This window comes from Papio anubis, chromosome 9, assembly GCF_008728515.1.
Source record: "Papio anubis isolate 15944 chromosome 9, Panubis1.0, whole genome shotgun sequence".
Lineage (NCBI taxonomy): Eukaryota > Metazoa > Chordata > Mammalia > Primates > Cercopithecidae > Papio > Papio anubis.
Genome location: NC_044984.1, coordinates 11,959,111 through 11,983,366, shown reverse-complemented (window position 1 = coordinate 11,983,366; position 24,256 = coordinate 11,959,111). Strand labels below are relative to the sequence as shown.

The 24,256-nt window shown below is 40.6% G+C and overlaps 1 protein-coding gene across 4 annotated transcripts in view; it reads left to right on the top strand.

Moving 5' to 3' along the window:
- DUSP16 (dual specificity phosphatase 16) overlaps positions 1-24,256 on the top strand; it is a 92,785-nt gene that overhangs the window by 54,039 nt on the left and 14,490 nt on the right. For all 4 annotated transcript variants that reach the window (XM_031650299.1, XM_003906015.5, XM_009180241.3 and 1 more), the window contains exon 4: positions 10,772-10,935. In XM_031650299.1, coding sequence (XP_031506159.1) covers positions 10,772-10,935 — 164 coding nt within the window. The remainder of the gene's footprint in view (positions 1-10,771; positions 10,936-24,256) is intronic.

Here is a 24,256-nt window from a genome sequence, read left to right as displayed (position 1 = left end):
TCTGTCTTGCCACCTTCCAATCCGTTGCTCACACTGCAGCCAAAGTTACATTTTTCTTTTATATTTTTAAACTAATTCAGATTATATCACTTCCCAGTTTAATGTGCATCAATAACATGCAGTGCTCTTAAGATAAATTACAAAAATTTTAACTGATTCACAAAGCCCCACAGTGGCTGGCTTCTGCCTACCTTGCTAACTTCATCCAGTGCCACTTTAAGTCTTCAGTAGTTGTTTTGCCTTAGCTCCTTAGGCCTCCTCTCTGTTGCTCTAAACCTACAATATCATACGCCCTGGGCCTTCGCAGAGGCTCTCTCCTCTGCCCTGGGCTCTTCTCTCTGCTATTTACCTAGGTGTTTCCTGCTAGATTCAATGTAGTTGTCCAGCCTTCCCTAGCTACCAGGCAAAGTTGGTTTCTATATGCCTTTGGCCACCTACCATAATTAGTTAATTATTCATCTAATTATTTGGTTAAAGTTTATCCCATAAAACTGTCAACTCCAGACAAGGCCCTCTGTCTTGGTCACCACTGTTCCGTTACCTAGCACTATGTCAGACTCATAGTAGGTGCTATTAAATGTTTTTTGAACTTATATGTGAAGCGCAGTTATCCCTTTCTCCCTCACTGCTCTGTGAGATCTCTTGTCAAAATGTGTAGTTGGCCAGAGAGAAGGACGGTAGACAGAGTGGAATATACAGAAGTGGTCTTAGGGGAGAGCCAGTGGCTAGATGGCTTAGAAAGCTTTGCGTTTCACATGGATAGCCTGAGAAGTGAGCTGTATAGTGTGATTCATGGACAGTTTACAAGTTAGTCAGATTTTATTCTTGAATCATTCTCCAGACACTAGATTTGTATTCCTTTTTCCTCTTGACTCAAGTTTCCCCTATTGATAATCTCATTTCATTATCCATTTTGATGATGATTATAGACATGTCCAACAGCCACACCATCCTCATCTGGGGTGTAATCATAGTTGGTGTCTCATTGGTTTCCTATGGGATGTGCCCTGATTCCCTGAGCCATGGAGATGTATTATGGGACTCTCCACACCGTTACGGAGTCCTGCACCATTTAGGGGCATCAGAAAAAATTTTCTTTCCCTTTCATGTAAAGTCCTGTGGATATGGAGGAATCATAGTAACGATTGAGTGTTGCTTTTGGATAACCAAAGTGGCACTCACCAATTTTATCTTTTTTCCTGTAGTAGAAGAAAAAATGTTTTTTTCTTGCCTTGTGCCTCCCCGCTCACCCTGAGAGTCTTCTGGGGCATTGTGGTCTAGGAATAGGAAGCAGATTTTGTGCCCCCACCCACACCAACTAGCTTTTGGCTTTGAATGGAATCAGGAAATCCTTTGGAACACCAAAAATATACAAGACTTATGTCCATCAACAGCTATTCATTGTAACAAGGAAGGATTCAATAAACATTTATTGAATTCTAATTATGTGCCAGGCACTATGCTAAATGCTGAGGTGATTACAAAGGAGTATAAGACATAATTCTTACCCATCAGCAGCTCACAATAGCTGGAGAAGTAAGACAGGTCACAACACATACAGTTATTTCACAGTTACTAGGTCAGTGGTAGATACTGTCAAATGATTGGTATAAATTTTATAGAGCCTCTAAGCCGGCAAGACCGTGTCTGGATATGCTGGTCAAGGAAGTTGTTTGTTTTTAAACAGAATTAGGGAAGATAGTATCATGAAACTTTTGTCTTAGTGGTAAGTATGTGTAGGGTGGAAAATGTATTTTGTTGATCATGCTAAAAAATTTGGGGAACGTACTGCTATAGAAGAGGTGCAACTTGTGCTTGCCTGTAGTTTAGAAGGAAATACAAAATGGATTGGAAAGGTTGAATTTTCAAAAGCCTCAAGGCGGGAAAGCACAGATGTGTTAGGAAAACAGTAGGGAGAGTCTGTGACTCTGGCTCTCCTACTTACAGAGCTTGTTAATTCTATTCAGCCACGTGGTAGATTCTGGCTGTATTCCTTTTGATTGGTTATTCTGGTTGCACAAGTCTTTAGAACAATCTTTGTTTCAGGGCGTTTAAGAGGAGTTTTTCTGGGCATAGTTATGTATTGCCAATTTAAAAGATCAGCAGAATAGTATCACTCTACATCTTCTGAGAACTAGTCCTTGAATAACACATCTGAATGTTGCCGATTGAATTGATTTAACTATTATCCTTAGTTGGCCGGGCGCAGTGGCTCAAGCCTGTAATCCCAGCACTTTGGGAGGCCGAGACGGGCGGATCACGAGGTCAGGAGCTGGAGACCATCCTGGCTAACACGGTGAAACCCCGTCTCTACTAAAAATACAAAAAAAGTAGCCGGGCGAGGTGGCGGGCGCCTGTAGTCCCAGCTACTCGGGAGGCTGAGGCAGGAGAATGGCTCAAAATAAATAAATAAATAAATAAATAAAATTTAAAAAATAAATAAATAAATATTATCCTTAGTTATAAGATCTGGACATTCTGAGTCATAAGAAATTACAAGTTGCATAATTTTAGTGTTTAGTGATTTGTCTGCTGGTGCTTTGAAAATTTTTCATTCATTTGTTGTATATGTGGTAACTGTTGTATATGTTTTAACTACCAAAATTAGATAGAATTTCCCATTTCCCAAGTATGTCAGGTGATAGAGTTGTTTAATACAGGGTGAGCTTTTTTGGAGATGTCATTTATAGGATAAGTTTTGTGAGATGTAGGCTACTTGTCAGCCTTCCTGAAAGAGAAATGCGTATCCCTCCACTCTTCTCTTGGTCTGTGCTCCAGTAGATGGTGGGATAGGGGTGGATGGAATGAGAGCTTTAAATTAATGCTTTAGATCATTTGGGGTTTTTCTTTTTAGTACGGCTAGTTGGAGAGTTGGCTATATGGGAAATAGATGAAATGCTGCTAATGTTGTGGAAAACATGTCACCGCTCTCTACCTTCCTAGGAGTAATTTACCAAACCTGTGTGGCTTGGCTTAGCCAGACCAAAGTGTCTACATTGAAATATTAGTTACACATTTTGTTTGTTTTCTTTAGGGGTATGAAATTATGTTGCTTTTTTTTCTTTTCTCCAACTAGTTTCAACTCTCCATGTTTACTGTCTGCTGATCCTGAAAGAATTGTGACCATACTTTAGTCTGTGAGTGTCTAGAGAACAAAGTTGCCTAAATCAGACATGTCAGACTGAGGCATAACAGAATTACTCTTAAGAGCAATTAAAGTACTTTAATGCAAAATAAACATTTTCATTATTTTCCATTTTTAATGTTAGAGTTGTCTCCTTTGTGTGATCATAAAGCAACAGATTTTCTTTCCAGTATGGAGAGAAGAGAGAACTGTCCTCTACAGGTGAAGGTGTACTCTAGTTTTTCATATATATTCTAAAATAAGCAACTGAAAGGATTGTGTTTATGTTACAAAAAGGGAGTTTTGTTTTATAAAACAATTAAACTATGTGAGAACTACAAAAGAATGTAATGGCCAGGCATGGTGGCTCATGCCTGTAATCCGAGCACTTTGGGAGGCCAAGGCGGGCAGATCACCTCAGGTTGAGAGTTGGAGACCAGCCTGACCAACATGGAGAAACCCTGTGTCTACTAAAAATACAAAATTAGCCGGACAAATTAGCCGGGCGTGATGGCGCATGCCTGTGATCCCACCTATTTGGGAGGCTGAGGCAGGAGAATTGCTTGAACCTGGGAGTTGGAGGTTGTGGGTGAGCGGAGATTGTGCCATTGCACTCCAGCCTGTGCAACAAGAGCAAAACTCCGTCTCCAAAAACAAACAAAAAACAAGAATTTAACTGCATAGTTCAAAACTGTGCAACCATATGAACTATATGCAGATGATTTAAAATACAAAAGTTAAATTTGCATATGACTTTTTAGAAAAATGTCTTCCATAAAGTAGAGCTTTGTATCAATATTATTTCTTGTATAACCATGGAATCCATTCACAATATATGGTGGGAGGGCAGTTCTCTTTGATTCTGCCTTCCTTGAAGGCAGCTCTGTCAATTGATAAATCTCTAGTGACTTGCTCCCTATTTAAATGAAGGCATGAGTGGAAAGGTCCTCTGTCTCTCACTGCAGGAAACCATCTTTAAAGTCATGGAATTGCTAAAAGGATAGGGATCTATTTTTAGAACTTTGGCCTTAAAAACATTTTAAGAATATCACTAAGCCACGGTAGAGTGCTACTTTTATTATGTAAATATACTTCCATTTTAAGAAAATACTGTGATTTATAACTGATTGCATGGGTGAGAGGGAAGAAAAAAGAGTGACTAATTAGAATTGTTTAGTAGAGTTGTTATATGTATTTTATGTTGCTTGGCAGATTTTTCCCTCCCAAAATGGAATGGTGGTTCACGTTTGCTTTTACAGAAAATCGTATTTATGATTGGAATTGTGAAGGAGGTGCTCCTAAGGGAAAGTGTTTTCATGGCTGAATTAGGATAAGGTGTTATCTAAATCAGGAATGCCTTAGAAGCTGTATGTACCACATGTTTTCTGTGTCGGAAGTAGTATCTATGTTTTTATTTGTAAACATGCATTCTTTTGGTTGGATTTATGGAAGACTAACAAACAGAAACATGGGTTTTTAGCATTGCGGTCTGGCTGCCTGTGCACCCACAGCTGTGGAGGCCAAGACGCTTCTCTGCCTGCAGAGACTGCCCATCCCTGTTTCTCAGCAGGCTGGAAGTGTCTGCGTATTTGTCTGCCTTCCTCTTAGCACAGATACTTCCAGAGTAGGGGGCACAGTCATTCTTAGGTTCAGGTCCATGTTAGGGAAACACATATAGGTTACTATGACTCCGTTTTCTGCATTCCCAGATGATAAACAGCACAAAATTAGGAACAGGAGAAACTTGGCAAGATTGGACAGTGAGTCAAGTCTTCAGACAACTTTAAAAAATATGCGCAAATTTTTTCAAGAAGCTTATCAGTTTTTCGGTACTGCTTTTCACAGTAAATAGCGGATAATGGACGATGTTATGTCTTGTAATGGAATCTAGCTTGGAGTCCCTGGGGCAACAAAGTTATGACGAGGGCAGATAAGAGGACGCTTCATTCTCTGTCTCCGTCAGCCATTTGGAGCAGAAAGTTTGCATGATTGAACTTTCCTTCTGAAGTAGATCTTGTTTGTAAGAGAACTTATGAAAGGAAGAGGGACATATTAAACATGTTTCAAAACTGAGTTGCTGGTGAGGCCACAGATAGTTTTCAGAGGTTCAAGGGAATCAGGCAGTGTCTCATCTGTTGTTAATTAATGAAACGAAACTGGAGTCACTAGAGTGCAGCAGTGAATGAAAGGTCAGTGAATGGAAAAAACTGTCAATGAAGGAGGATGTCAGCAGAGTGGAACATTGTCATAGATAAAGATCAGTGAAAATGTACTCTGGCCGAGGTGGTGTTTTCTGGAAGTGACTGGGAGCCAGTTTGGGACATTTCAAGCCAAACTGAGCACTAAATGAATGTTCTGATTGCAGCTGAATCTGTTAGATATTTTAAAATATTTGTTTGTTTGAATTTGTTCTAGATATCAGTTGAAAAAGCTTCTTTTTGTTTTATAATGTGTTTTACAGTGTAGTGTTGTTGTTATGTTTGGCTCTTTTGTTTTGAGACTGAACGATGGTTTCTTTCTCTCCTTTGTTTCTGTTCCCTGTCTCAGAACTTTCTAGAGCCACATTTACTTTTGAGGTCCACTGAAGTCAAAGTGACCTAGGATCACTGTACTAATTAACGCTAGAGCTGGACCTCAGACAGCCTGGCTGATGGCTCAGTTTATGATTATTGCAGAATTGCGTCTCCTCTGAAAGTTGTTCTGTAGGGGGTGACCTGAAAGCCAAGACATGGCCTCAGCTTTACTACCAACTTGTAAATGGTCATGAACAAACCAGTGACCATATTTACATTTCAACTAGTTCATCTGTAAACTTTGTTATTGGTGTCATGTGAAATTGCTTTTAAAGAGATTCTCCTTTCTCTGGTCTTGTCAGATCTTCTTTCTTCTCCCTCATTGAAGCCTTTGAGCAATATAGCTTTGGGGAAACAAGGCTCTTCCATCAGTTTGGGAGAGGACCATGGCCGTTTTAGCCTGGTCACAGCTGGGAGGCCAGGACTCCGTGAATATCATCAGCAAGGCTGTCCCTGCATCCAAGGGAGAGTTGAAGGTAATTCCATAGGATTTAGAAAAGTAGACTTATAACCTGGCTCTTCCAGTTATTATATTACGTGATTCTGAGCCTATATTATGTGATTCTGAGCCTTATCTATGAATGGGATTAGTAGTAATACCTACCTCATAGGGCAGTTATAAGAGTGTGTAAAATACCTATAGAGTGCTTAGAGCAGCGTTTGTCACACAGTAAGCGTTCAGTACGTTCTAGGATTACATACACTATAAAAATAATCATTTATAAGGTTAAAATGAAATTCAAGTGGCATTTCCTTGGATTCTGTGGTTTCTCTTTGAGAACATTTACTGGAATATTGTTTTGTTGGATGTATGTATGTATTTTTTTGAGACAGAGTCTCACTTTGTCACCCAGGCTGGAGTGCAGTGGTGCGATCACAGCTCACTGCATCATCAACCTCCTGGGCTCAAACAATCCTCCCACCTCAGCCTCCCAAGTAGCTGGAACTGCAGGAACACACCAGCATGCCTGGCTAATTTTTGCATTTTTTTTTTTTTTTTTAAATAGAGATGGAGTTTCTCCATGTTGCCCAAGCCGTTTTGTTGGATTTAAATGACAACCATTCCATGAACTATTTTAGAGCCAGAATGGAAAAATATATGAAGGCAGTTCTTTAGAGAAACACTAGAACTGGTAGGGTGCAGTGGCTCATGCCTGTAAACCCAGCACTGTGGGAGGCTGAGGTGGGGGGATCACCTGAGCCTAGGAGTTTGAGACCAGCCTGGGCAACATAGGAAGGACCCTGTCTCTACAAAAAATACAAATATTAGCTGAGCGTGGTGGCGCTCGCCTGTATCCCTGGCTACTCAGGAGGCTGAGGTGGGAGGATCACTCACTATGGACTGGACAGTGTTAAGTTCTTTATATGTACTTAGCTTGGGAGGCAGAGGTTGCAGTGAGCCGAGATCATGCCATGCCACTCCAGCCTAGGCCATAGAGTGAGACCCTATCTCAAAAAAAAAAAAAAAAGAGAAACACCAGAACTGCATGTTAATAGACATGACATTAAAATTTAATATCATACAATTAAATTAAAATAGTGCCTGTCAGTTGTTAGGTTGGGTAGGTGTAAGAAAAGCAAAGAATGATGAGAATCTTTAACATTTATTGTTACAAGAACTACCTTGGGGAAAAAACTCACCGTAAATAATGACTGTATTATTCAATTACAGAGACTGAAAAGGAACAAAACACGAATAGAAACAAAAGCATAAATTCTAAACGGTGGGCACTCATATACCTATATTGGCTGACCCTCTTTTTTTGAGATTGTCTGTGGGTTATACTTGTAGGTATAGGAGTTCTGATTGACTCCATTTCAGTAGTCGCTTTGACCTTAGCATAGCATTTCGTAAGTGTGAATTCCACTAGCTCTTAATGTATTTTAGGGGGAATTCCATGGTCAGATAAGTTTGGGGAAACTTACTAGACTTCAATAAATGAAACCAGTTTCTTTGAAGATACTTCTTAGAACCTTTAATAAGTTAATATGTGCCGTGACTCTCCCAGGGCGCTAGGATATACAATATTTTTCTCACATTTTGGACCGCTATCCTATCTGTCAGCTTCTTTCAGGACGCTATTGCTCTGGGGCACACTATGAGAAGTTAACCTTACAGACATTCTTTTTTCCACTTTGTGTCTCAGATGAATCCTAAGGAGGTGTAGCTAAACAACTGCGGATCAAAGGTGGAAGAAGGCCGCACAGATGGCACTAGATAACTGAATGTCTGATCACTATAACAAAAAAACAGGGAGACCGAGGCGGGCAGATCACCTGAGGTCAGGAGTTTGTGACCAGCCTGGCCAACTTGGTGAAACCCTGTCTCTACTAAAAATAAAAAATTGGCCGGGCGTGGTGGCATGCGCCTGTAGTCCCAGCTACTCGGGAGGCTGAGGCAGGAGAATCGCTTGAACCTGGGAAGCGGAGGTTGCAGTGATCCGAGATCACGCCACTGCACTCTAGCCTGGGCGACAAAGTGAGACTCTCAAAAAAAAAAAACAAAAAAAACACTGATACCTCCTGAGTGCTTTACTATATGCCAGGCACAAAATACTTTTGATACAGTAACTAATTCCTCAACAACTCTGTGAGATACGTGTGATCGTTATCCTCATTTTATAGATGAGGAAACTAAGAGTCAGAGAGCTTAAGTAACTTGACAAATCAGACAACTAGAAAGTGGTAAAGCCGGGACAGGAACTCAGGTACAAGGGCTTGTGCTCGTACTTCCTCTGCTGTATGATCAGGGGGCTTGCCCACATGTGTATGCTGTATGTACTGTGGCTTCTATGTGTGCATGCATGGGGCGGTGTGAGGGTAGTATTCTTGGACAAGAGAACAGCATGGAAATGTGAAATAATAGTGAGTTTTGTGTGGCTAGAAGTCATAATTGGAAATGGTAAGAAATGAAACCAGAGGCCAAGGCAGGTGGATCACCTGAGGTCGGGAGTTCGAGACCAGCCTGAGCAACATGGAGAAGCCCCATCTCTACTAAAAATACAAAATTAGCTGAGCGTGGTGGCACATGCCGGTAATCCCAGCTACTCCGGAAGCTGAGGCAGGAGAATTGCTTGAATTTGGGAGGCAGAGATGCCGTGAGCTGAGATCACGCCATTGCACTCCAGCCTGGGCAACAAGAGCGAAATTTCGTCTCAAAATAAATAAATAAATAAATAAATAAATAAGAATTGAAACCACGAAACAGTAAGGTGCAGATCCTGAGGGCCTGTGACACAAAGGAATTTGTGATTTCTATAATGGATCCACGTATTCTGCCTATCAGGTTACCTTAAGAACTTCAGTAAGTGGAAGACCTTTAACTGCTTCTGTGTTAAAAAATATAGAGACAGACACTTGGTGATGTTGGAGGCCAGGCCACTCTTTTACATTCTGCAGGTGGCATAGTTGTCAACTGCCTACCATTCTAACTTGCTGCATTGAGGACCCTGCACTGAGCCTAGACAGTAGAGACAGGCGTCTGGCTGAATTATGCTTGAATTGAACATAATACAGGGCAGATGATTCCCTCTCAATTTCCTGCACTTCTAGCAGTTTTCAAGGGCATGTTTTGTATATTTCTTGAAGTGGGAGAAAGTCTAATACAATGTAACTCAGGGAGATGAAGATAAATACTTTAGTGAGATTTCAGGGTCTTGTTCAAGGCTCAGTTAAAAAGGTACTATCTTCTAATAAGACTTAACATGTTATTTGTTGTTGTTTTTTGTTTTTTTGTTTCTTTGAGATGGAGTCTTGCTCTGTTGCTGAGGCTGGAGTGTAGTGGCGCAATCTCAGCTCACTGCAACCTCCGCCTTCTGAGTTCAAGCGATTTTCCTGCCTCAGCCTCCCGAGTAGCTGGGATTACAGGCATCCACCACCATGCCTGGCTAATTTTTGTATTTTTAGTGGAGACGGGGTTTCACCATGTTAGCCAGGCTGGTCTCAAACCCCTGACCTCAGGCAATCTGCCTGCCTTGGCCTCCCAAAGTGCTGGGATTACAGACGTGAGCGACCGAGCCCTGCCTTGTTTTTAAATTTAATATTAAAAATATACGAGGATCCCCTGTCATCCAAATCTCCTTGATTCGGACTTAGTGAATAGTGAGGGTTCGGATAGGAAGGCTTTTATCTGAAAATTTATCAGAATCTGTTTGGTTCCTGTGTTTGGGTTTGGCTAGCAAGGAATATTTAGATTGGAAAGCAAATAACCTTACTCTTTTTTTTTTTTATTTTTCTCAGAGGCAGTGAAAGCACCTCCTTGGCTACATAGATTTCACTCCATTGAGTGGTGGCAAGACTGGCTTAGTGAGGGTCATAGAGCAGATCATTATAAGGACAGGACTAGAAAAAACTGAATTCTTCTAATTCTGAGTTCAGTAATCTTGCCACAAAGCCTTCCTGTACCCTAAGCAATTAGTCTGTCAGCACTTCTTTATAGTGCTTGCTGAGATGGACAGGAGCTCTCCAGACGTCAGTGGTAATTACGGAGACCTTGACTAACTGCCCAGGGAATCTCCAGAACTTGATAGAATGTGTGTTGGTGGGAGTATGTTTGTGATACCTTTGCAATGAAAAATTTGTATGGTAGGAAGATATAAAGTTAATTGTAGAAATAATTTTTGACTCAATTTTATTTTGAAGAAATTGCATTCAGCCTCAGTTCTCATTTCTTATATCCCCATTTTGCTTCTGTGAATTATTGGCTTGGTTACTCGCTACTAACTTTAAATCCTCTTTATGTTCCACAAAAAGAAACATTTGCATGGGGAGTGGGGAGCAAATGTTGTAGGGTATGTGAAGATGAAGAGAATGTCTGAGAGAAAGGAGTCATTTTAAGTGCCTTCAGGACTGGCCTATCCACATGGTAGCGATACAGGCCAAGCCTAGTGCTGGATTATGCTTCAGTCTTAGCATCAGCAGCTGTAGCCAGGAATAGGTGTGCAGTGATACCCACTTGGATCCATGGGTTCAGTTTTTATGTTTTAAACTGTTGAAGCTGAGCAGTTCACAGAAGGCTGGTTTTTATTTTGTACGTGGCATAATTTTTTTATAATTTTATAATGTTTATTCTTAGGTGGGTTTGCTGAGTTCTCTCGTTGTTTCCCTGGCCTCTGTGAAGGAAAATCCACTCTAGTCCCTACCTGCATTTCTCAGCCTTGCTTACCTGTTGCCAACACTGGGCCAACCCGAATTCTTCCCAATCTTTATCTTGGCTGCCAGCGAGATGTCCTCAACAAGGTGGGTGCTTTGAAAATATCCTTCATTGCCGGGTTTATATTGTTAGCTGGAGAAACAGCAGTTACCCATTATGTCATTTGAAACACACTCCGTCTCAGAAAGGAGCTGCTATGCCATTCTGAATGTGCTTCCCAGGTAACAGTTGCATCATCTCTTGGAGTGTTAATTTGTTTGATGTTACTTTTTGCCACAGGAAACCTAAACTGTTGTCATGTTTTCTTGTTTTTCATAGGTCCAAGAGACCTGAAGTAGGACAGGATTTTTCAGAAGGTTAGCCTTATATTATTAGGGTATTAATTGATCTATTATAATAATTGGGCACACTCAGAAAGGCTAATACTTCCTGGATTATCACACATTTAGAAATGTATTTATTTATTACAACACACTAGAAAGGGATGCAGGTTGGACTTGCATTGAGGAAGGTCCTCATGATGACTGCTGGCTGGGGGTTAGCGAAAGGTGTTAAAAAGATGGTGAGGACAAAGGCTGAAACTATGCACTGCCGGCCTCCCTGAGCTAAAGCTCTTTGGAGGAGTTTGGTTGAGAAAGAAGAGGGAAGAGCATGGATTCTTGATGAAAAAGACACCGGCCCTACTGGACAAAGCATGCCCTAATGGAGAAACACATTGGATTGAGTGAGGCCTTTGTATATAGTAGTACAAGCAGAACAGCAATAGAACTATAATCTGACTCCACAGCTTGTATGCTCTTAATTAGTAATGCTACAAAACAGTGCTCTTACTGCGTGGAAAAGTGATTTTTCTCTAAAATCTCTTAACTTACGTCACCATAAATTGAAAAAGCCGTCAGAGATCTTAATTCAACTCTTGGTGATTTACAAGTGCCACTTTCCTCTACAAAGGAAGTACCCCTTAACACTTTCTCCTTGAGTAACTAGAAGAATTGGGCTGGTTGTAAAATAAGCCTCCAGACTGCCTTTCTTTAGCATCTGGAAGGCAAGGCTTCCTAGGAGGAAGAAAAATACCCTATCATCAGGTCATTGGGTAGCAATAAGGCATTCGTGTGTGTGTGTGTGTGTGTGTATGTTTAAAACTCCTGCCTCTTCAAAATTTTGCCTCAACACTGTGTTGTTAATATGTCTGCTTTTACTGTGAGATCTGCCGACATGAGATTTAATAGCTCAGGATTGTACCCAGCCTTTCTGGTGGGGTCACAATGACTTTGAGCATGTAGTTATTATTAATTCTTTTTAGAGATAAGCAGGCTATGTTACAGAAAGCAAAATTAATTTCTTAAAGTCCCATGCCTTCCTAGGGCAAAGCTGGAGATGGTTTATTTAATCCTCAGATCAGAAAATAAAATAAAATTCCTAGTTAAGAGTTCTGTTTAATCCTGGTAAACCTTAACCAGCCATCAGCAGGTCATTCCACAAGTAATTGTGTTACAGATCATTTTTGTTACTTTCGACACTCAGTTAAATGACACATTCATTTTGCTCTATACCTTTTTCAGATTTAACAAATATGTTGGTTAAAAAAAAGTGAGAGCCGTTAAACCAGAATTTGGAGTTGAGAATGGGAAAAGTAGTAGTTTTCTCTTTTTAACTCTGGCTTCTAAACATATACAGCACTAAGCAGGATACATAGTAGATGTATTGAGAGGAAATATTTGCAGCAGGGAGAATGGGTTTGTGGAAGTTTATAGGACAATACCTCGGGCAAGGAGTTATTATAGAAGGCTTGTCAGGAAGCACCCTTAAAATAGATGTATAGACTTTTATTTTTATTCTGCAAGGATGGTGAGAAATAAGAATAAACTGTTAGGCTGGATAACTTTGAAAGCAGTGACTATAAATTTATATTTGTGGCTCACACACTTTGGAATCCCAGCACCTTGGACGGGTCAGGTGGGCAGATCACTTGAGCTCAGGAGTTTGAGAACAGCCTGGGCAACGTGGCAAAACCCCGTCTCGACAGAAATTACAAAAATTAGCCAGGCTTTGTGGCCCTAGCCTGTGGTTCCAGCTACTTGGGAGACTGAGGTGGGGGGATTGCTTGAGCTTGGGAGGCGGAGGCTGCAGTGAGCTGAGACTGTGCCACTGTACTCCAGCCTGGGCGACAGAGGAAAGCCCTGTCTCTAAATAAATAAATACATAAATAATAATAAATAAAGAAAGAAATGTATGTTTGACCTCTAGGTGTGTTGCCGACAAGAGCCTTAGGGCTGAAGGGGATTTCAGAGATCATTTAGTCAGCCACCAGCGTTTGATACATGAGGAAATCAGTATTCCAGAAATGTTACATGAATTCCCCAACATCATCCAGTTGAGTTTTAGAACTAGATTTGCCGCTTTTTTACAAGTAGTATAAACTAACCTATCATCCTGCTGAGCTTCCTGATTTATACTTTCCAAGAGAAATAATACGATTCTTTTCTTCCTAAAGATCTCCAGCCGGGCGCGGTGGCTCCAGCCTGTAATCCCAGCACTTTGGGAGGCCGAGACGGGTGGATCACGAGGTCAGGAGATCCAGACCATCCTGGCTAACACGGTGCAACCCCGTCTCTACTAAAAAATACAAAAAAAAAAAAAATTAGCCGGGCGAGGTGACGGGCGCCTGTCGTCCCAGCTACTTGGGAGGCTGAGGCAGGAGAATGGCATAAACCCGGGAGGCGGAGCTTGCAGTGAGCCGAGATCTGGCCACTGCACTCCAGCCTGGGTAATGAGCGAGACCTGGCCTCCAAAAAAAAATCTCCAAAGATGAACATTTTATAATCTGCCCTAACAGTACAGTTCTTTTTATGAAAATTCTGAAGTTAAAGTCTTTACAAACAGTAACCACGAGACCACTAATGTTATTAGTCGTGTTTTGTTTTGTTTCTTTGAGACGGTGCTTCGCACTGTTGCCCAGGCTGGAGTGCAGTGATCTTGGCTCACTGCAAGCTCCCCCTCCCGTGTTCAAGTGATTCTCCTGCCTCAGCCTCCCCAGCAGCTGAGACTACAGGCACCCGCCACCATGCTCAGCTAATTTTTGTATTTTTAATAGAGATGGGGTTTCACCATGTTGGCCAGGATGGTCTTGATCTTCTGACGTCGTGATCCACCCGCCTCAGCCTCCCAAAGTGCTGGGATTACAGGTGTGAGCCACCGTGCCCGGCCTATTAGTCTTTTTTTTTTTTTTTTAATGAAGTGCCACCAAAATATGTTGAAAGCATGTCACAGAAATTTTCTTGGGAGGATCATGTTTCCCATTTAAAATGCTGGGCTTTTTATATTATTGCAGTTAACCCTCATAATAGGATTAGGAGATACGTTTTGCTCTGAGCTAAGTCACTTACCTGAGATTATGTCATTGACTTCAGAGCTGGTCAGTGGCACAGATCAAATGTAAACCCAGGCTGCTGTAATTTTCAGTCCCATGCTTATGTTACGCCAAACATGCCCATCTTCTGGAAAAAGGAATTCTCTATAGCAGGCTGTTATGAAGGGCTGACAAATCTTAAGTCTATTGAGTCACAATTGAGAATTTCTTTCCCTGCTTTTTCTGCAACATCGTCTATACCAGTACCATCCAACAGAAATATAATGCAAGTCACATACATAATTTAAATTTTTCCAGTGTCCTTTAAAAGAAACAGGCAAAATTAATTTTAATGTTTAATAATAACATATTTAACCTAGTATATCTCAAATAATATTTCAGCATGCAATCAGTATACAAAATTATTGAGATATTTTGCGTTCTCTTTTTGTACTGAGTCTTTAAAATCTGGTGTGTATTTTATACTTACAGCACATCTCAATTTGGAGTAGTCACATTTTAGGTGCTCAGTGGCCAGGCTTGTGGCTACCTTATTGGACAGTATTAGGTCTCAGCATGTATTAATTTTTACTGATGTTTTAAAGACATGGTTCTTTTGTAGAAGACCATAAGAAGTCATTGGTACCAAAAACATACTTTTATTTTCCTTTTCCCTCACACTGTACTTTTGTTTCTCGGAGTGTGTTCTTTCATCCTCTAGTCTTTATACTAGCGCTGAAATGGGAGCAGCTTATTGTACTAAATGAAAGTCATCTGCTGATGCCCAGTTCATATTTGAAATGAGTGGGATTTGAGAAAGAATCTCTGGTTATTCTGTGAAAGACAAAAGTTCTTGATTGCTTTTCTCTCATATGAGTTACAATTTCAAATGCAGACTTCTGTTCCTATTTAAATATATGCAGTGTATGACAGAATTACCTGTCGGGAGTAGTTACTAAGCAGAACTGTATCTGAGGTGAACCACTGCAGCTTCTTTTTTTTTTTTTTTTGAGACAGAGTTTTGCTCTTTTTGCCCAGGCTGGAGTGCAATGGCGCGATCTCGGCTCACCACAACTTCCGCCTCCCGGGTTCAAGAGATTCTCCTGCCTCAGCCTCCCGAGTAGCTGGGATTACAGGCATGTGCCACCACCCCGGCTAATTTTGTATTTTTAGTAGAGACGGGGTTTCTCCATGTTGGTCAGGCTGGTCTTGAACTCCCGACCTCAGGTGATCCACCTGCCTCGGCCTCCCAAAGTGCTGGGATTACAAGCGTGAGCCACCGCGCCTGGCCTTGCAGCTTCTTTTCTAAAGGAGCTCTGTTGCCCGTTCCTTCCCCATTTCAATAATCTGCTGTCAACATTCTTTGTGTAGCTTCTTATTTCAGCCTCTTAACATGCAAAATTGGTTTTCCTAGGCTTTCTTATTCTCCTTGGTGTGCAGTAGGAAGACTGCTCCTTTCTCTGTTGTTTTCTTAGAAGAGTTAGGCAACAAATAGCCTAAACACAATATAGGCTAAGAATGCTTTCAGGGTTTCCAGTGGAAATATATGATCTAGGAACACAAAAGGCTGTCAAAATAATCAGTAAAATATTTCTTCAATGTCTATTATGTCACTGTGTGTAGAACACCATACAGTGTTCAAGTGGGTTGGTTAGGCAAGACCTATTCATTAAACAACAATCCACATGACAAGGTGACTACAGTGTCCCTCCCAACACAGAGGCAGCACGGCATGATGGTTGAGAGCCAACTTTGGGGGTGGACAGTTTGGCATCCCAGTTCTCCACCTTACCAGCTGTATCACTTTAGCTGTTACTGCATCTCAGTCTCTTTACCTACATGCCATTATAACTCTGGCCTCCTGGTGTTCATGTAACATTCAAATGAAATGGCATATGCCAAGCACAGTTTCTGGTTTATAGGGACACTTGTCACTGTCATCTTAGGGTAGACTATGTAGCATACCAGAGTGAGTAGTGGATACAGTGCGTTTTGTTGTTTGAAGAAGGCTTGATGGAGTTAATAGGACTTGAGGCCAGTTTTGAAGTCAAATGGGTGGGCACATGCAAAATTAGTCATGGAATTGACTTCGGAAAGAAAAATTACAATTCTTTTATCTAGAATTGCAGTGCCTGTGGTTATTTAATGAGATCTCTGTCCTCAGCCTCACTGAACATAGAGAATTTGACCAAACAGAGCAGTTTCATTAAGGACATATATTAATCTGTTCTCTCTATATTACTTCACAGTCTGCATCAACAGATCATAGAACTCATATTTAGAAATTATTCCGACTACAGGAGAAAGTTTATTTCAGGGTTAGGAGAGAGAAAGTTTTAAAGGGAGAAAAGTTGTGAATGGAAATCATAGTGATAAAATTAAGTTTTTCTTGATTCACAGATAATCATTTTTGAAAGTTTACTCAACTGTGTGTTGAAAGTAGAATCATTTTTTTAAATTCGTCGGGGGGTTATGTCTTCCACTTTGTAGATGAACCTCACCTGCTGTATTCAGTGTAATTTCCCTACTTAACACCGATTAGGAGAAAGGATAGTTTGGATTAGTGAAAAATACACATCATGGGCTTTTTTCTTTTTTTTTGTAATGGCTTTATTGAGATATAATTCACATACCATACAATTTACAAGCAATTTTTAAGGTAAAATAAGAGAGCTAACATTTTAGGAGACTCTATATTATGTGTCCTCATACTGGCTTTACAAAATACACATCATTAGCCCTATTTTACAGGTGAGGAAATTAAAGCTACCGGAGGTTAGGTAACCTTCCCAAGATCACCCCAGGCGATGAGTGGTAATGCGCTGGGCTGTGCTCTGGTTTTTCTGGGGCCACTACCCATGTACTTTACTTTATTCCCTGCCACACTGAGATTCCACACTAACCACTAATGAATTGTTTATAAGAAGAGATCCTTTAGGAGTTTGCTTTAGTAAATCGATCAGTCTTCTCAGTATGGCATTTGATAAAGTTCTGTAGCTTGGCGGTAAAACTCTTTAGCTTGATATTTAAGACCCCTCTAGGACCTAATACCACCTTTTTAGTTCTTACCTCTCCTGTTCTCTTCCTCTGCTCATCCTCTTTCAATGTCTGGACACGCCTAGTGAGTGCACCCCAGATATTTCTGTCCTGTCCTTGGTCTTCATTCATTTCTTTTTTTATTTATTTATTTATTTATTTTTTTTTTTTGAGACGGAGTCTCGCTCTGTCGCCCAGGCTGGAGTGCAGTGGCCGGATCTCAGCTCACTGCAAGCTCCGCCTCCCGGGTTTATGCCATTCTCCTGCCTTAGCCTCCCGAGTAACTGGGACTACAGGCGCCCGCCACCTCGCCCGGCTAACTTTTTTTGTATTTTTTAGTAGAGATGGGGTTTCACCGTGTTAGCCAGGATGGTCTGGATCTCCTGACCTCGTGATCCGCCCGTCTCAGCCTCCCAAAGTGCTGGGATTACAGGCTTGAGCCACCGCACCCGGCCCATTCATTTTCTATACCCATCTGGAATGCCTCTACCGCCATCTGAGCTTCAGCTGACAGTTTTAGTTCCCATTATAAATAGTCTTCTCAGAATGCTTCCCTTTGTTTTTACTCCTGTTTTCCAATGCCATTTTGTTTATCCTGCTACATTATATTCATCGGATACCTTTTTGTATCATCATTATTTGTGCAACTGTCTTACATTTGCTAGTAGACTATTCATCCCTCAGTGGGAACACTTGCTTTTTTATGCCCCAGAGTACCTTGATGTGTAGTAAGCCCTTGGTGATTATTTTTCAAAATAGTTATATCCTAATTTGTAACCAGGGCAACTTGTATGAAATGTACATGTCCTTAAAAATTAAGTAAACACAGATTAATTTACTATGTTAATTTACTCAGAAAATCTTCCGTTTATGAATTTGAGAAACTAAAATTTTCAACCCAGGAAAAATAGTCTCATAAATTATGAAATGAATGGAATATAAGTTAATGATATTTTACAGTGACTTGTAAAATGAAAATGTACAAGGAACGCATATGAAGATTTCTCATTAGAAGATGCTAATAAACCAGTTACTAGATACTGATTTTAGTCAGCTTCAGGGATAAGGGTTCCTTCATGTATTCACCCAACAAATGTTTATTGAGCCTCTGCCATGTGCCAAACAGTGTTCTAGGTGCTGGGGTACACCAGTAAATGAGACAACAATCTTTGCTTTCATTAGCTTACATCCTAGGAGAAAGAACCTTGATAGGAAGCATAATAAATAGGTAAATTACATAGTATAGTACAGTATGAGTGCTATGAAGAAAGCAGGGTAAGAGGGCTGGGGAATACCTGTGAGGTGTTGGTTGTAATTAAATGGGTGATCAAAGTAGTCCTCATTGAGATAGAGGCATTTGAACAAACACTCCAAGGAGGTCAAAGAGTGAGCCATTTGAATACCTGGAGGAAGAGCAGTACAGGCAGAAGAAGACACCAAGGCGAAACACATGTGGTATGCTAAAGGAAGAGCGAGGCCAGTGTGGCTGGAGCAGAGTGAGCATGGGAGAGTGTCGTCAGAGAGGTAATGGGAGCAGATCCGGACAATACAAGACTTCTACGTAGGCCTTGTAAAGACAGGAGCTTTTACTCTGAGAAAGAGAGTTCAGAGGGAGTCATTGGAAGGTTCCAAGCAGAGGAGCAACGTAATCTGACTTACATTGTTAGGATCACTTTAGCGTTTGTGTTGAAAACAGGCTGAATTTCCTACTGGAGAGAAGCAGGAAGGCCGGTTAGGAGGCTCCCTGGTAGTGCGTTGGAGTCAAGGTGGCAGTAATGGTGGGATTTGGGCTCTATTTTGAAGGTACAGCCAATAGGATTGGATGGTAGGGGTGTGTGAAAAAGAGGTGTCAAGGAGACTGGGAGATGCAGTTGCCGTTAACTGAGATGGAGTCTGTAGGAAGAGCAGGAGTCAGTTCTGGACATGCTGAGTTTTCGAAATGCCTGTTATACTTCCAAGTGGAGATGTTGAGTAGACAGACGGATGTATGAATGGGGCAGGGGGATCCCTGAGGGAGGAGGTATAAAGGTGGGAGTCATTAACGTACAGACAGTACTTAAGAGGGGATCAGATAATTACTAAGAGGCAAAATATAGATGAGAAAAAGATTGAGCCGTGAGCACTCCCACCCTGAAAGTCTGGGGAGTTGAGAATGACCCAACAAAGAATATTCAGAAGTAAATATTGAGGAAGGAAGGAAATCAAATAATCAGGAAGGCAAATAAACAATGTATTTTCCAGGAGGAAGGAGCAGTCAAGTGTGCCAAGTAGTACTTTAGGTCAAGGAAGATTAAGACTGAGAACTGGTCATCGGATTTAGCAGCATCACTATCCCTGGTGATCGTGGAGCAGTTCTGGTAGAGTGTTGGGGGTGAAAGCCTACATGGAGTGGGTTCAGGAGATAACAGGAGGAGTGGAGTTGGAGACACCAAGTAGGGGGGTTCTTTCAAGGACTTTGAAGGAGCAAAGATATGGGGTAGTGACTGGAGGGAGAAGCGAAGCTGAGAGGAGATATTTTTAAGGTGGGAGAAATAGTGGTTTGTTTGATTGCAGGTAGGAAGAATGATCCTGTGCAGTGGAAAATTGATGTAGAAGAAAGGAGAATCACAAAGCTGTGTTCTTGAGCAAGAGGGGATGAATTTATTTAACAAGCAGAGGGGTTGGCCTTACGAGTGTGGACAGTTCATCCAGAACAACAGGTGGGAAGGCAGAGTATCTAGGTGCATTTGCTAGGAGATGGGTAAATGTGGTGATGGAAGTCTATCAAAATTTGCTTCTGACTGTTTCGATTTTTCCATTGTAGTAGGAAGCAAGATCGTTCTTCAGCTATGAGTGAGGATGAGTGGGGACATAGAGGGAGTTTGAAGAGAAAGGGAAATGGATAGAATGGCAAATGGGAAAGAGAAAAAGTGAATGGACTGGGGAAATACAGTGATTGCTGAGGAGTATGAATTGAAAGTGAGATCAGGTAGCATTGTGGAGTGTTTTTCTCTGGCCATGTTCAGTGGTATGGGCAGTGCTGACTAGGTGGAGAACTAGATTTAACTAAGGTTGTAATCTTGCCAAGTGAGTACGAACAATTGATGAGGGCAGAGGAAGTTAGGGTAAAAGGAGAGGAGTGATTGTAATAACTGATGATAGAATTTACGCTGGGCAAGGAAGGCAGACATCATGGGGATGAAGGACAGAGACAATTGATAGATCATCAGACTGTAGGTCCTCCTGCAGGGGTTGAGATTCTGGGTGTAGTGTAGTGTAAGAGAGAGTGAGCTGGAAAGTGGAAGAGTCATCCAAGAGTAGGGTGCATGAAATCAAGCTTATGGAGGGTTTGTGGTTATTGGTAGTGACAGAGACCAGGCTAGCTCTCATGGGAGTGAGTGGCCAAGATGAGGAGTTCAAAGAACTGTGAGGCCACGGTGTTGGAAGGATCTTTGAAGGCCGGTGAAGAAGGATTATCTAATCAGTAGAAAGTGTGTATTTGCAGACTTAGCACAAAGTTGAGCTAAATATTTAACAGCATATGATGACTGCTCTCTAGAAGCTTAAAGATTGTGATGTTTAATTGTAGGACAGAGTAAATACTCAGCTGTGTATGTTTTATATAACATGCTGAAACTAAACTGAATGAATTATATAAATATCTCTTTATAATTTAGTAAGAAGTCATTGACACGTATCTATAAATAAAAGCAATCCTTATTCCACAAAAGAATCATTCTTCATAATTATAGTTCCATCTTAGTTTCACCATTACAAACAAAAAGATGAATCAGGTGTGGTGGCACACGCCTATAATCCCTGCTACTCGGGAGGCTGAGACAGGAGAATCACTCAAATCCAGGAGTTCGAGGTTAGCCTGGACCACATGGTGGGACCCTCTCTTAAAAACACAAAAAATTAAGATCCCCTCCCAGCTGTTTGTATGGAAATTTGTTAAAAAATATATCTAAAAAATATCAAGAGAGCAAACTAACAACAGTTACATGAAACTTCAGAAACTTTCTTAACCAACTCCAGAGATTCCACTTCATCTCTTCCCCATGTCTTTGGCAGGTGAATGCCTGCTGCATGAGTAGGCTCTTTGCTGTAGCACGTCTGCCTCCACCATCTGAATAGCATACTTACCAAGAATCATTTGTGTTTGTTCTTGAACTTGTTTAGGCCACTGGACTTGTTATTATAATTATGTATGTTAATTAAAATATGATATACACCAATGAAATGTGAAGGAGGAGAGATGTTTTTCTGTGACCTAAGTTAGGTGTTTTGGAAAGATTCAGGAAGGACAGATTGCTTCATATATATATATATCTCCTTATTCCACAAAAGAATCAGACTCATTCTTCATAATTATAGTTCCATCTCAATTTCACCATTACAAACAAGATGAATCATATATATATATATATGTATATATGTCAAATTAGGTGGGAATAAGGGAGCTGTAAAGTATTTGGGGGACGGTTATAATCTAGAAGGCTTTGGCACTGATAGTGCTTTACAAGTTCTTGCTCTTCTTTAAAAAATGAAAACTGTAAGTGGTAGATGCATTTAGGTGTGATTTGCTTAGGAATTCCAGTCAGCTAAACTAGACAAGAAAAAGCTGTGGTCCTGCATCAGAAATCAGTGTGTTCATGTACATTTATTTGTTTTAAGTTAAAACAATGTTTTGAGTATGTATGTATCATTTTTAATGATTTCCCCCTTAACTGACTTTTTCCACTGACTACTAATCCAGATGAGAAGGCACTTATTTGTGATATTTAATTTAGTAGCCAAATTATATTTAGTATTTAAGGATTTGTGTTTTTTTTTTTGGTTTGTTTGTTTTAAAAATTGTGCTTGTTTTATTTATCAAGTCCCATCTTATTATTCCAAAAAAATTTTCAGGTAGCATCTGGATAGTAGATTTAATCAATAGATCTTTTAAGCTAAAAATTTTATAAATAAAGCCATTGAAATTATTTTTTTTCTCAGTTCATTTTGTATTTAAAATATTTTACTAGCTGCATGTAGTAGCTCATGCCTGTAATCCAAGCACTTTGGGAGGCCACGTTAGGAGGATCGCTTGAGGCCATGAGTTTGAGAGCAGCCTGGGCAATATAGTGAGACTCTGTCTCTACAAAAAAATTTAAAAAAATTTGTGGGGAACCATGGCACATGCCTGGAGTTTCAGCTACTCAAGAGTCTGAGGCAGGAGGATCACTTGACCCCAGGAGGTCAATAATTGAACCCACATCAAAGGGTGGTTGTGAGAATTAAATGAGACAGTCCATTTAAATGCTTAATACAGTACCTGGCACATCGTAGGCATTCATTAAATGTTAGATATCATTTTCTTAATCAGTACCATGTGTCATTGTATAATTAATAGGTCTCTAACAAAGGTACTCAATAAATATTTTTTGACTTAATATAGGTTTAAGTTGTAATTTCTATAAAATGTAGGCTATTAAGGTTACTTGTCAGAAGTGTACATCGTTGTATTCTTTCTATGGAAAATCAATTTTGACAGTTCTTATTGACTTGCAACATGTTTTCTCTTAGAATTTCTTGTTGTCTTTTGATTGTGTACAGTATATAACACTATTAGAGTCACCTCATTTCTCAGAAACTTCTGTAATATCTTCATTATTGAATTGAGTGGATAGGGATATTACTAATTTCCTTTACTATTAATTTAACATATCTGTAGTACCATTGGTAGAAAGGACTATTGGTGAGAAAGTCCTCAAAGGCTGATTTAATTTAACTCCAGTGACCCACTTCTGTTCTTACATGGGTGATCCTGAACCAGTTCCTGTACCCTGTTGTTGATCAGATAGTACTAGATACACTCAGCTTGGGTTCACACATAGAAAAACAAATGTAACCTTTGCACATGTATAAAAGTTTAAAGGTTGTAGTAAACACCATTAAGATCTACGTAGCCTGATTGTTAACCTAACAGAAGCATGAGACCATCAGAAGACTTGGGCTCTGGCATATCTGAAGGGTGTTGGCCAATCTAAGAAATCCACCTAGTTCCAAAAGCTGTTTATTGACATTGTCATCTCAACAAGAGATGGTTGCATACACAATCTGGATTTATGCTGTCCACGTTTTTGTTTGTTTGTTTGAGACAGAGTTTTGCTCTTGTTGCCCAGGCTGGAGTGCAATGGCGCAATCTCAGCTCACCACGACCTCCGCCTTCTGAGTTCAAGTGATTCTTCTACAGGCATGTGCCACCACACCTGGATAATTTTGTAGTTTTAGTAGAGATGGGGTTTCTCCATGTTGGTCAGGCTGGTCTTGAACTCCAGACCTCAGGTGATCTACCTGCCTCGGCCTCCCAAAGTGCTGGGATTTACAGGCATGAGCCACCGCACCCGGCCGTTGTTCACCTTTTATGTAAATAAAGTATATTTATTGTGCCAAATGTAGTAAATGAAGAGATTAGGGAACTGGCATGTTTCAGAAGGATAATATAGGAAGAAAATTGCCAATTTTCTTTCAGGTAGTTGGAAAAGATTTGTAGAAAAGGTAGTATTCCAAGAGAAGGAAGAAATGACCAAGATGGCTTAGACTAATTATTCCAGGCTTGGAACATCTCCTGAGAGTCAGGAGGGGGATGACTAAATGAAACAGGTTTGTGTGGGCTTGCCTGCTAAATAGTGGATGGATGTCAGTTGAACAGATTCGTTTTGAGTGCAACTCTATACCTGGGCTGAAGGTGCGAAAACAAGACTCGGTCCAAGATCTCACTCATTACTTCATTACATAACAGGGGAGATGAGAATTATCTGTTAATGTTAACACACTATGCTAGGTGCTTAATTAATGGTGTGAACAAAGTACTTTGGAAGGACAGGGAACTTAATGGTTAATTATGCATCAGTGGGAAAGAGTTCATAGATGAGGTTACACAAAGTAGGAAGAGTGGGAAGAGTGTCTTCCGGAAGGAGGACAGGGCTTTCTAAGCACGAGAACGGTGTGAACAGAAGCACAGAGGACGGGTATACATTTGATGCTGGGGGTGCTGT